Source organism: Stomoxys calcitrans, chromosome 4, assembly GCF_963082655.1.
Source record: "Stomoxys calcitrans chromosome 4, idStoCalc2.1, whole genome shotgun sequence".
NCBI lineage: Eukaryota > Metazoa > Arthropoda > Insecta > Diptera > Muscidae > Stomoxys > Stomoxys calcitrans.
The window spans coordinates 112,888,776-112,901,844 of NC_081555.1; the positions used below are offsets into that span (position 1 = coordinate 112,888,776).

General features: G+C 38.9%; 1 protein-coding gene across 1 annotated transcript; it reads left to right on the top strand.

Annotated features, from left to right (window-relative positions):
- Nucleotides 1–6,378: 6,378 nt before the first annotated feature.
- On the top strand, nucleotides 6,379–10,482 carry LOC106081173 (gustatory receptor 8a). The gene is made up of 5 exons (XM_059367243.1): nucleotides 6,379–7,198; nucleotides 7,264–7,337; nucleotides 7,397–7,471; nucleotides 10,223–10,312; nucleotides 10,377–10,482. Exons 1-5 carry the CDS (start codon nucleotides 6,379–6,381, stop codon nucleotides 10,443–10,445), a joined length of 1,128 nt encoding a protein of 375 aa, XP_059223226.1. The 3' UTR covers nucleotides 10,446–10,482.
- Nucleotides 10,483–13,069: the final 2,587 nt, after the last annotated feature.

Sequence of the window (13,069 nt, forward strand, 5' to 3'; positions counted from 1 at the left end):
ATCGGGCGATACATATATATGGGAGCTATATCTAAATCTGATCCAATTTTGATGAAATTTTGTAAATATGTTAAGATCAGTAACAAAACAATCCATGCCGAATTTTGTGCAGACCGATTGAAAATTATACCTACTACAGTCATTTAAGTGCAAATCGGGCGATACATATATATGGGAGCTGTATCTAAAACTGAACCGATTTCGATGAAATATTGCATATATGCTAAGAGCAGTAACAAAACAATCAATGCCAAATTTTGTGCAGATCGGTTAAAAATTGTAGCTACTATGGCGGCTTAAGTGCAAATCGGGCGATACATATATATGGGAGCTATATCTAAATCTGAACCGATTTTTACCACAATCAATAGCGTTCATCCTAGGGCCAAAAAAGTGATATGTGCAAAATTTCGTGATGATTGGACAACAAATACGACCTGCACTTTGATTACAAGAATACATGGACTCACAGACGGACAGACGAACATGGCTATATCGAATCAGAAAGTGATTCAGGACAATGGGTCTAGCTCTTCTTCTTCTTAGGACACGGATGTCGAAAAGCCTAACCTAAGTCCCTGCGTCAAATTTAAATGAAATTGGATAATAAAAGTGCTTTTTAAAGGGCCAAGACTTCAAATCGAAAGATCGTTCTATACGGCACCTATAACCAAATCTGGACCGATGTGGACCAAATTAAACAAGGATATAATGATCATCCTATTTTATCATAACTCCACTACTATATCCGTAGTTAATAGGGGCTGGTCTCGATCAAATTTTATTCAGGTCCCGAGAACTCATATACAAGTAAAATTTTCAGACAATAAATCTGCCTTTTATAGGCCTCAGACCCCCTATCGGCAGATCGGTCTATATGACAGCTATATCTATATAGTCTGATCTGACTCATAATTGGGTCGGATGTCGGGAGGCTTAACAACTCACCTTTTCAAATTTCAACGAAATCGGCTAATCAAAAAAGCTTTTATGAGCTTCAGACCCTTATTCTGTTTCAAATTTCAGCGAAATCGGTTAAAAGATAAAGCTTTTATGGGCTTCAGACCCTTTGTTGGGAGATCGGCCTATCTATATCTAAATGTAGTCCGATCTGAACCATATTTAGGTCAATTGTCGGGAAGATTTAAACTACTCACTGTTTCATATTTCAGCAAAATCGAATGAAAAAAAGTTTTTATGGACATTAGACTCTTTATCGGAAAATTGGTCTATATAGCAGCTATATCCAAATATGGTCCGATTTGGCCCGTTCAAGAACTTAACCAACGTGCATGAAAAAGACGAATCCGTGCCAAATTTCAGCTCAATATCTCATTTTATGAAGGCTGTGGAGTGTATACAACAGACAGACGAACGGACAGACACACGGACATCGTTAAACCGTCTTGGAATTTTACGACGATCCGAAATATATACACTTTATAGGGTCGGAAATGGATATTTCGATGTGTTGCAAACGAAGTGACACAATGAATATACCTCCTATCCTATGGTGGGGGGTATAAAAAACTAAACATATAAAGACAAAGAATCTTTCTCTCAAATACTCCAAGCACTGCCTCATCTGTTTTCACAAGTACCCATGCCTCAAAACCATATAGCAACACGGGTAGTATCAGTGTCTTGTATAGTGTAATCTTCGTCTGTTGAGAGGGGGCCTTGTTTCTAAACTGCTGACTTAGTCCAAAGTAGCATCTGTTTGCCAGTATTATTCTTCGCTTTATCTCAAAACTGGTGTCATTCGTTTTGGTTACGGCGGTGCCGAGATGAATAAAGTTACTGACTATCTCAAATTTGTGGTTCCTAACTTTCTCCATTTTCTTTATCTGCTCGGTTGTATAAGGCGTTTTGGGAGTTGAAACCATCCATTTCGTCATATCTTCATTTACTGCCACACCCATTTTCACTGACTGTCTTTCGACAGACCTATGATTTCGATGTCATCGACCTATGATTTCGATGTCATCGGCATAGGCGAGTAGCATGTGTTCTCTTGTGATTAATGTGCCATATCTATTCACATCTGCATCTCATATAATCTTCTCCAGCAGGATATTACAGGGATCACATGATAGGTTGTGTCCTTGTCTGAAACCTCGTATGGTATTAAATGGTTCCAAGAGATTCTTTCCTATTCTTACTGAGGAACGCGTATCAGCAAATGTCATCCTGTAGAGTCTTTGCAGGGATACCAAACTCAGACATGGCTTGAAATACTTTTGAACGTAAAGGGGTATCGAAAGCGGCTTTGTAGTCAACAAAGAGATGGTAGATGTTTATTTGTCCTTCTCGGGATTTGGCGCAGTGTAAATATCTGGTCTAGGGTGGATTTACCAGGTCTAAAGCCGCATTGATAGGGCCCAATTATCTCATTGACTTTTGGTTTTAATCTTTCACACAGTACTCTCGAGAGTATCTTGTATTCCTCTGTAGTTGGCACATTCCGTCTTGTCTCCTTTTTTTGTGTACGGGACATAATATGTTGAGGATCCAATCATCGAGTATGCGTTCTTCTAGCCAGATTGCGCAGATAAGCTGATGCGTACGCCTTATCAGCGTGTTGCGTCCGGTCTTAAATAGTTCAGCGGGTAACCCGTCGGCTCCTGCTGCCTTGTTGTTCTTCAGTCGGGTCACTGCTACTTGGACCTCATTCTGACTAGGAGGTAAAAATTCTATACCTTAATCATTGATTGGTTGGAAAGCGTTGACCACCGCTGAAAATATTTTCTGATTTTCTCGACAGGATTTGAACCCAGGCGTGCAGCGAATAAAGTCACTATTGACACTGGAAGCAAGTGGTGTGAAAGAGGTGACGTATGCTTCAAGACATTATACGTATGACACCGATGTGGGCAACCAAAAGTTGTCCAGGCGTTAATCCACCTAAGACGGAAGTAGTTCTTTTCAGAAGGACGTCAAGGTAACCTTGGTGACAATTTTTCCTTTACAAGATGAAGAAAAAATGTTCTATTTTTTTACCGGACATAAAATTAAATTTCACATTTCCTTGTAAAAAGGGAGAAAGGCCTGGCCATGTCCTGGCTAAAATGCTAATTTGTCCATGAACATTCCATTAAGGAACAGGGGCGAAATGTGCTGTCTGATTCAAGTTTAAGCTCAATAATAAGGGACGGGAAGAACGCTTAACGCCTGGGTTCGAATCCTGTCGATACCATCAGAAACAATTTTCAGCGGTGGTTTTGCCCTCCTAATGCTGGCAACATTTGTGAGGTACTATGTACAACTTCTCTCCAAAGAGGTGTCGCACTGCGGCACGCCGTTCGGACTCGGCTATAAAAAGGAGGCCCTTATCACTGAGCTTAAACTTGAATCGGACTGAACTCATTGATATGTGAGAAGTTTGCCCCTGTTCCTTAGTAAAATGTTCATGGGCAAAATTTGCAATAAGGGAACTCCATTTTATATCCTAGTCAGAACAGCGAGTCGCAATGCGACTTCTCTTTGGGGAGAACTTTTTACATTGCCTCTATGCATGGCATAGTACCTCACAAATGTTGCCAGCATTAGGAGGGGATAACCAAAACTGAAATTTTTTTCAGTGTAACTTTACCCACTTATAGTTATGCCACATATAATTTTATAACAATTTACATTTCTTGTGTCACTGTACGCTGTTCTGCATTTGATTTTATAAACCTTTTGCCTTGCTGCAAGTTTATGGACAACATATATTTGAAATAAAGCCGGAGCTGCTAAGACATACGCTTTCATGTGATGCATTTTAAGCACTCACTCTTAGCGGGTAACGACAATGAATGACGTTTGGCTGAGCATGCCCAACAACCATTTGAAGTGGTTTCAAATGATGTCTCCTGCGAACGATTCTACCTAAACTGTCATTTATGAAAAAAGGAGAAGCCTTACGTTATACATAAAACTGCATGCCATATACGATGCGTATGTTATGAGAATTATTTTTGCATTTGCAAAAATATCATAATTTATGTCTGCAAGGGTGTAGTCTGGAGACTTTATGGCTGTAATTAAGAAAGTATGGAGCATTCATATGGAGTATGCAAAGCATTTCATATTTGCAAAAATGATGACATCATGCATCGAGAACACAAAAAGTTATGTTTGCAGAGTGGAAATGTTACCAAGTAAAAGCGTGTTAAAGCAGATGAGTGGTTAAGAGGGGTTATATTAGTTGCCCAAAAAGTAATTGCGGATTTTTTAAAAGAAAGTTAATGCATTTTTAATAAAACTTAGAATGAACTTTAATCAAATATACTTTTTTTACAATTTTTTTCTAAAGCAAGCTAAAAGTAACAGAACAGAAGAAAGAATGCAATTACAGAGTCACAAGCTGTGAAAAAATTTGTCAACGCCGACTGTATGAAAAATCCGCAATTACTTTTTGGGCAACCCAAAACCCAAACCCCTCTTAACCGCTCATCTGCTTTAACACGCTTTTACTTGGTGACATTTCTACTCTGCAAACATAACTTTAACATAACCGATTTGCACGCTATTGTTTGAGAATTTCAGTTAAAAACCCACTATAATTGCAATTCGAGTGGCCCAAAAACTCAATTTGGTTGTTGTTGTTATAGAAGCCACATACTTTCATGTGGTCGTATCAATCTTCGTCAAGCTTCAATAGGTAACCAAGCTCGTTTCAGTCCATAGAACCGATCGCCAAGGGAACGTGATAGCCATTGGTTTTTTAAAGGTACCGATAACTCTCCTTGTCATATGGAGCATCTTAGACACTTAGTATTTGAGAGAGTGCCGATGTCGCCCGTTCTCTCACTGAGACTTTCAACTCGATACCGCGGATTATCCGCGACTGCAGTTGCAGCTACTCCATATGGAGCACCATCCCCAACCTACGATTAGGTTACATTGACAAACATTACGGTTAGCTTACATTGACAAACATTTTTTCAGTGTAGTTTTCCCGGGCGCCCCGGTAGCCGAGTTGATAGCGTGCTTGGATCACCAGTGCAGGGGTCGTGGGTTCGATTCCCGCCAGAAACCTTGGTTTGTCGTTACTTTGGTATCACAATGGACTTAAAATTGTCTAAGTAAGTCTGTAAAGGACAGCCACTCTTACCTAACCTATCCCGTAGATCTGTTTTTATGAGAGCTACGTCAAGCATGGCTACAGTATGTTAAAGATTTCAGCCAATTTGCATAATAATCGCACTTTCTAGAGCCTCAAGAAACAAAATCGCAAGATTCTATCTTAAGCCCTTACAAGCCGTAATGTTTGTCGGATTTGGCTGAAATTGAGCTTGTAGAGTTCCGTTATGACTTCCAACAACTGTGTCAAGTATGGTCCATATCGGTGTTTAACCAGATATACCTCCCATATAAACCGATCTCCAGATTTGACTTCTTGAGCTTTTACAAGCCGCAATTTTGGTCCGATTTGGCTGAAATTTTAAATGAAGTGTTTTATTAAGACTTCCAACAACTGTGTCAAGTATGGTCCGTATCGGTCTATAACCTGATATAACTCGCATATAAACCGATCTCCCGATTTGACTTCTTGAGTCCTTACAAGCCGCAAATTTTGTTCGATTTGGCTGAAATATTGCATTCGGTGTTCTATTACGACTTCCAACAACTGTGCCAAGTACGGTCCGAATCAGTCTATAATCTGATATAGCTCCCATGTAAACCGGCCTCTCGATCATCCTTGTTCGGTTCCTAGAAGTTTTAATTTTTGCTGGTTTGACTGAAGTTTGGTATGTAGAATAAAAGTATTGGGTTGCCCAAAAAGTAATTGCGGATTTTTTAAAAGAAAGTAAATGCATTTTTAATAAAACTCTAAAGCAAGCTAAGAGTAGCAGCTGATAACTGACAGAAGAAAGAATGCAATTACAGAGTCACAAGCTGTGAAAAAATTTTTCAACGCCGACTATATGAAAAATCCGCAATTACTTTTTGGGCAACCCAGTATACCAAGATTCTTCCCGGCCGAACTTAGAAAAATTGTTCTACGTTATAGGATGGAACGGTCTAATATTTATACATCTTCGGGTGTATTTGTATTGGTAATTTTTTATATTGCCAATTTTTTCTTCTTCAGTTTGGGGTCCAATGTTATGGCGCTGGTATTACCTTCTCAAATTTAGAAGGCATTAGTACTTCTTGAGGTGATACCATCCATTATATATCATCAAATAGAAGTTAATTCATGTATTGATAAGTTATCCGTGTTTCGTATTACTAATCCAATATTGAAAGCAAAAAAAAAGTTAATTAATTATTTCAATACCCAGAAGTGCATTCCAAATCCAATGACATATTCGATTTAAAGATAAGTCAATTGACTTTAAACTTCATATTCACTATTATACTGACAATATCAACAGTTCAGTTCCAGAAATGGTGGTGCAAGTGTCTTCTTTCTTGCATTGGCATCTTAAAATATTTCAAGTATTGGGGTTTTGCTTTGAGAACATAGGCAGCGACAATGTAAATCGAAAACGATGGTCATACCTATGGCCCTGTTTTCTTATGATCGCTTTTAATGTTGTAGCTTTAATGTCTCTCTGCAACAGTGAAGTTGTTTTCTTTGCCAATGACTCCTTTGGATTCTTCAATGATGTTCTAAAAGTGGTTGCTGCTGACATTGCTGTTACCATCTCATATATGGAATCGATATTGAAACGTTCTTCTTGCCACAAATTTTGGTCAATTTATTGCAAATTACAAGAACAGAAATGGGAATGGACAAATTGGCAAGAGGAGTTACGTGAAAATTTTCGTTTTGCCATTATGTTTTACACATTTATCATATGTGAAGCATTAGTGTTGTTGATTTTGGCTATTGCTTACCCTTTTCAATTATTTTGGAGTATCTATTTTCCCTTCATCATTGTTATCCATTTACGTAATATGCAAGTCATATTTCATGTTGAATTAATACGCCTTGAATTGCTGAAACTCCGCGATGATCTTATTCGCATGGCAGACTACTCGAAATTTCTAGCTCAAGGCAAAGGATTTAGGGGTCTTGAGAATTTTTTTCACTTCAAAATAGTAGAGAAACAGAGAAACTACCAAATGATCTATGAAATGTATGAACATTTTCAAAACACATTTGGCTTCTCCATATGTGCTGTGCTTTTGATGATTTATGTTAGGATTTTGGTGGACTCATATTTTGGTTACTACAATGTTTACCATGGATCGATTACATTTGGTAAGTCTAAGCTCTCAAAAAGGATTAAGGATTTCTGATTGAAATTTTTTGGTTTTTTCTTTTAGAAATATTTGTGGTCACTCCAGCTTTTATGCAGATTCCCATGTTTCTTATTTCTTCGAAATGTTGCATGGATGTGGTATGTTCTTTGAAGTAATGTTGATAATTCTTTTCATAGTAAGTTATTGCTAATTTTAGGTAAAATCTATAACTTTGAATTTACATGGCATCATCAGTCAATTTAATGACCAAAATATCATTATTTCTACACAGGTAAGCTTTTTAATATGAAATAAGGGTTTAAAATTCTGGGGCTTTACAAAAAAATAGGGCACTATGTATTCGTTTGAAATGCTCCTTGTAGGTTAGGATAGTATTGGGTTGCCCAATAAGTAATTACGGATTTTTCATATAGTCGGCGTTGACAAATTTTTTCACAGCTTTTGACTCTGTAATTGTAATTCTGTCAGTTATCAGCTGTAACTTTTAGCTTGCTTTAGAAAAAAAGTGTAAAAGAAGTATATTTGATTAAATTTCATTCTAAGTTTTATTAAAAATGCATTTACTTTCATTTAAAAAATCCGCAATTACTTTTTGGGCAACCCAATATATTAGGTTAGGATAGTTTGAAGAAGAGTGTACGGGATTCAAAAAATCCTATGCCCTTGCGGGTATATACCAATCAAAACCGAACTTTGGAAATCCACCACTTCGGACATATATCGGGGTTTTCAATAAAAGCGCTACAAAAGTTTTTTTTTTTTAATATTGGGTTGCCCAAAAAGTAATTGCGGATTTTTCATATAGTCGGCTTTGACAAATTTTTTCACAGCTTGTGACTCTGTTATTGCATTCTTTCTTCTGTCAGTTATCAGCTGTTACTTTTAGCTTGCTTTAGAAAAAAAGTGTAAAAAAAGTATATTTGGTTAAAGTTCATTCTAAGTTTTATTAAAAATGCATTTACTTTCTTTTAAAAAATCCGCAATTACTTTTTGGGCAACCCAATAAAACGAAAACGTTTGTAGATATCAATGAAATTCTATATTTCTGTGAAAGTATGTTCGATGCCATTATGTATGGAACTCGATTTCTTTTGCATCGTCACCACGGGTATGCTTGCAGAAGTTCAGACGCTGAACCCAATTTTTTACGTTTTTCAAGCATAAATCTGCCGATACTGCTGCAATTTCGCGTTCGAAATTCGTACGCAAAGCAATAGACCTCTTAGCTAGCCATCATAGTTTTGGTTTTATGGGGCCAATACCTTAAATCGAGCAATGGGTCTATATGACAGCTATATCTAAATCTGAACCGATCTAGGCCATCTTCAACTCACTGTCCAAAAAAATGGGCCTTTTATAGGCTCAAGACCCTAAATCGAGAGATCGAACTATATGGCAGCTATATCCAAATCTGGAATGATCAGGGCAAAATTAAAAAAAAAAAAATGTCTAAGGGCCACACGCAACTCTCTGTCCCAAATTTTAGCGATATCGGACAATAAATGCACCTTTTATATACCCAAGACCTTAAATCAAGAGAGCGGTCTGTATGGCAGCTATATCCAAATCTGGACCGATTTGGGCAAACTGAAGAAGGATGTTGAGTGGCATAACACAACTCACTGTCTTAACTTTCAGCAAAATCGGATAATAAATGTGGCTTTTATGGGCCAATGACCTTAAATCGGCGGATCGGTGGGGGGCTATACCAAGACATAGTTCGATAGAGCCCATCTTCGAAATTAACCTGCCCATGAACAAAAGAAGTCTCAAGACGTCAAATCCGGGTATCGGTTTATATGGGGCTATATCCAAATATGAACCGATATGGTCCATTTGCAAACCCAACCACCTACATCAAGAACAAGTATCTGTGCAAAATTTCAAAATTTTAGCGTTCGAACGCTAAGGTAATTTGGACAGAAGAATGGACGGATGGACATGGCTGGATCGAATGTCAAGACGATCAAGAACATATATACTTTATAGGGTCTCAAGTGAATATTTCGAGGTGTTACAAACGGAATGACTAGGTTCGTATACCCCCAGTAGTGAGTATAAAAATAGAGATATTGAACTGAAACAGATTCTTTTTTTGTCCAGGTTAACTTCGAAAATAGCCCTTGATATAGACCGATTAAAGTTCTCGCTGAATCTTGGGACGGTGGGTTGTGGACCGGTGGATCGGTCCAGATTTGGATTTAGCAGTCATTTAGGCTGATCTCTTGATTAAGGGTCTTGAGCCCATAACGGGTGAATTTATTGTCCGATTTCTCGAAAATTTGGTACAGTGAGTTGTGTAAGACCTCTCCACATGCCTGTTCAATACGGTCCAGATCGGTTTAGATTTGAATGAGGCTGCCATATATACCGATCTCCCGATTTAAGTTTTTGTACCCATAAAAGCAAAATTTAGTATCCGGTTTCGCTGAAATTTGTCATAGTGATCTGTGTTAGGCTCTTCGAGATAGTGCTTAAAATAGTCTAAATCGGTTTATATTTGGGTATAGTTGCCATAAATATCGATCTCTCGATTTAAGGTCTTGGGTCTGATTTCGTTGAATTATGGTACAGCGAGCTATGTTAGGCTTTTCGACAACCGTGCTCTATATGGTTCAGGTAGGTCTATATTTGGATATAGCTGTCATATACATATATATACCGATCGCCCGATGTAAGTCCTTATGTGCATTCTATGACCGATTTCGGTGAAATCTGGTACAATATCGGACAGATCGGACAATATTTTGATACAGCTGCCATATAGTCCAATATTCTATTTTAACGTCATAAACAGTGAATTGTGCTGGACACCTCGACGTCCATGGTGAGTTTGGTTCAAGTGGGACCATATGTATGCTATTGCTATTTCGATACAATGCATTTTTCACCGTATTATGACGAAAGGTGGTTAATATATGTGTGTTCAAGGCGGCACAGCCGAACTTAATGGCTTTTTACTTTTTGTTTTTGTTTTTCATTTTTATTCTTTCACAATATTCCGAAAAAAATCCTTTTTTAGCTGCAAAATTTCTCTTTGCAAATTTTACATCAAGAAATAATCATAAATGGCATTGGGATATCGCGAATGGATGGATATATGTTGACTAGGGTAAGTCGATGAATCATATATTGTATAATAAAAAGTTAAAGTTAATGTGTTCTACATTGTTCAGGTCATTGGATCGATAACAACCTACATGATATTTTTCATACAATTTATGCCCAAATTTTCGAATGTATAAGCTAATGATGTTCAATAATCTTATAGTAATAAATAATAACAACAGGCTACTAAACAAACAACAATTAACATAATTAAAATTAAAAAAAAAAATATTAAATAAAAACGGCAATTTGGCCGGTTCAATACCAATCTTCATGTATTAAAGTGAGTCAGGATGTTGATTAATTGTGACTAGGTGAGGTTATGTTGAAGAACATGCGCAAGGCAACCTCGGTTGCCACCTTCGCTCTGGCAATGGTAGAATCAGCATCAGCATCACCAACCCAGCTGATTTAAAATTGAGGAATTTCAGAGTTGTATCGTCCCACTGAATTGTCGTATACCATGATTCAACCATGCTTATGAATCATTGTGTACGTCCTAGAAAGAAATTAAATAGGAGAAAAGAAGAATACGAGAAAAATGAGTGAAATCTTTTTTTGAATCGACAGTCCGGTCCATATAACTTAATGTTTGATGAAAATGTTAAACGTGACTGCGCCTCAAATAGTCCATCCGCTTAGTCCAATTTTGGCATATTCTTTCCAACATTTCGGTCGGTATCTCACGAATTAATGCTTCAAGCGGGCTTGTCTGTTTAATTATGAGCTTTCACATAGCCCACAAAAAATAGTCCAAAAGGCGTTAAATCGAACGATTTAGTCGGCAAATTGACCCGAACGTGAACTCTCCTCTTAATTATTCCATTGTTACGAGTGCTTGGTGGCAAGTGGGGCCGTCTTGTTGAAATCACATGTCATGTAAGTCAAGCTCTTGCATTTTGGGCAAAAAAAGTGAGATGATATCCATCTCACGGTAGCGATCAACATTCACAGTTATGTTACGCATTATCTTTGAAGAAGTACGGTCCAATGATGCCACCAGCCCTTAAACCGCACCAAACTATGACTTTTTCTGGATGCTTCTGGCTGATTTGACCCCAAAGAGATGACGGCTTGCCAGAATACGTCACTCAGGAGATCAGGGGATGGAATGGAAATGTCTGGCGTGCTGCTGCACCTCCTCATAATCCTAAACGTGGAGCTTTCAATTTTCTCTGCCAAAGCTATGCCACGCTGGTCGTTACCTAGGGGAGAATGCCATGAAGTGTGATGCGAATTAAAGTCCCCTAGAACCTGACGATTATGGGCAGATAGCAACCCCCACTTATGTCGGGGTTGTAAGCCTGGCCATTAATCGGAATATAGCTACCAACCGCCGGTATGGACACATTGTATACCTCTATCTCGGCAGTACCGGACTTGACTGCTTTTCCCATGCATTCTATGTATAGGGGTCACTAGCGCCATGCGCAGGCGAGATGGTGTATTGCACGGAATGGTGTATTACGAAGGCCAATCCCCCACATCAATTCCTTGAGCGATGCTTACGTAGCACATTGTAACCGTGACTACTGTGCAAGCTGCAGGTGTTGGTCAGCTTTGTCTCCTGGATCGCTGCGACCAATATGCTCTTCCTACTCATAAAGTCCACAATCTCATCGATCTTGCCACGGAGACCGTTGCAGTTTAACTTCAATAAAGATACACTTCCCGGTACTGGCCTGGCAATATTTGGGCTGGGATGCTGCCGTTGCGTTAATTGCCGTACGGGAGAGGTCGGGGGGGTCACATAGTCCGACGACGAGGACGACGCTTGTGACCCTCTGCTGGCTATGTTCGCACAGCACCTTGCGACATAACCAGTATGACTATACTCCTGTAGTGAAGTGAAGCCAGAGCAAGATCGGAAATATACCTACTCCATGCACCGGTTACACCTCACCGACTACGACCGATGGTGGAGGCGGTTCTGGCAAACCGAACAGAACCAGAGTCCAGGGTTCTTTTCAATCCCGGCACAGACCAGAAGCGTGCGGAGAAGGCACTCCGGGATGTGCCTCTCCCATGACGAAAAAAGACGAACACGTACACTAAGGCGGCAGACCTTGTCGATGAGGATTCCATCGGGTCAATCCGGTGCGTACAACCGGCTGCCGTGGGTTTCAGTTCTCAGTTTTCGAGCCCAAATTCCATTTTTATACCCTCCACCATAGGATGGGGGGGTATACTAATATCGTCATTCTGTTTGTAACTACTCGAAATATTCGTCTGAGACCCCATCAAGTATATATATTATTGATCGTCGAGACATTTTATGTCGATCTAGCCATGTCCGTCCGTCTGTCGAAAGCACGCAAACTTCCGAAGGAGTAAAGCTAGCCGCTTGAAATTTTTCACAAATACTTCTTATTAGTATCGGTCGGTTGGTATTGTAAATGGGCCATATCGGTCCATGTTTTGATATAGCTGCCATATAAACCGATCTTGTATCTTGACTTCTTGAGCCTCTAGAGTGCGCAATTCTTATCCGATTGGAATGAAATTATGCACGACGTGTTTTGTTATCATATCCAATAAATGTGCCAAGTATGATTCAAATCGGTTCATAACCTGATATAGCTCCCATATAAACCGATCTTGGGTCTTGACTTCTTGAGCCTCTAGAGGGCGCAATTCTTATCCGATTTGAATGAATTTTTGTATGTAGTATTTTGTTATGATATTCAACAACTGTCTTAAATGAGGTTCAAATCGGTTCATAACCTGATATAGCTGCCATATAAACCGATCTTGGGTCTTG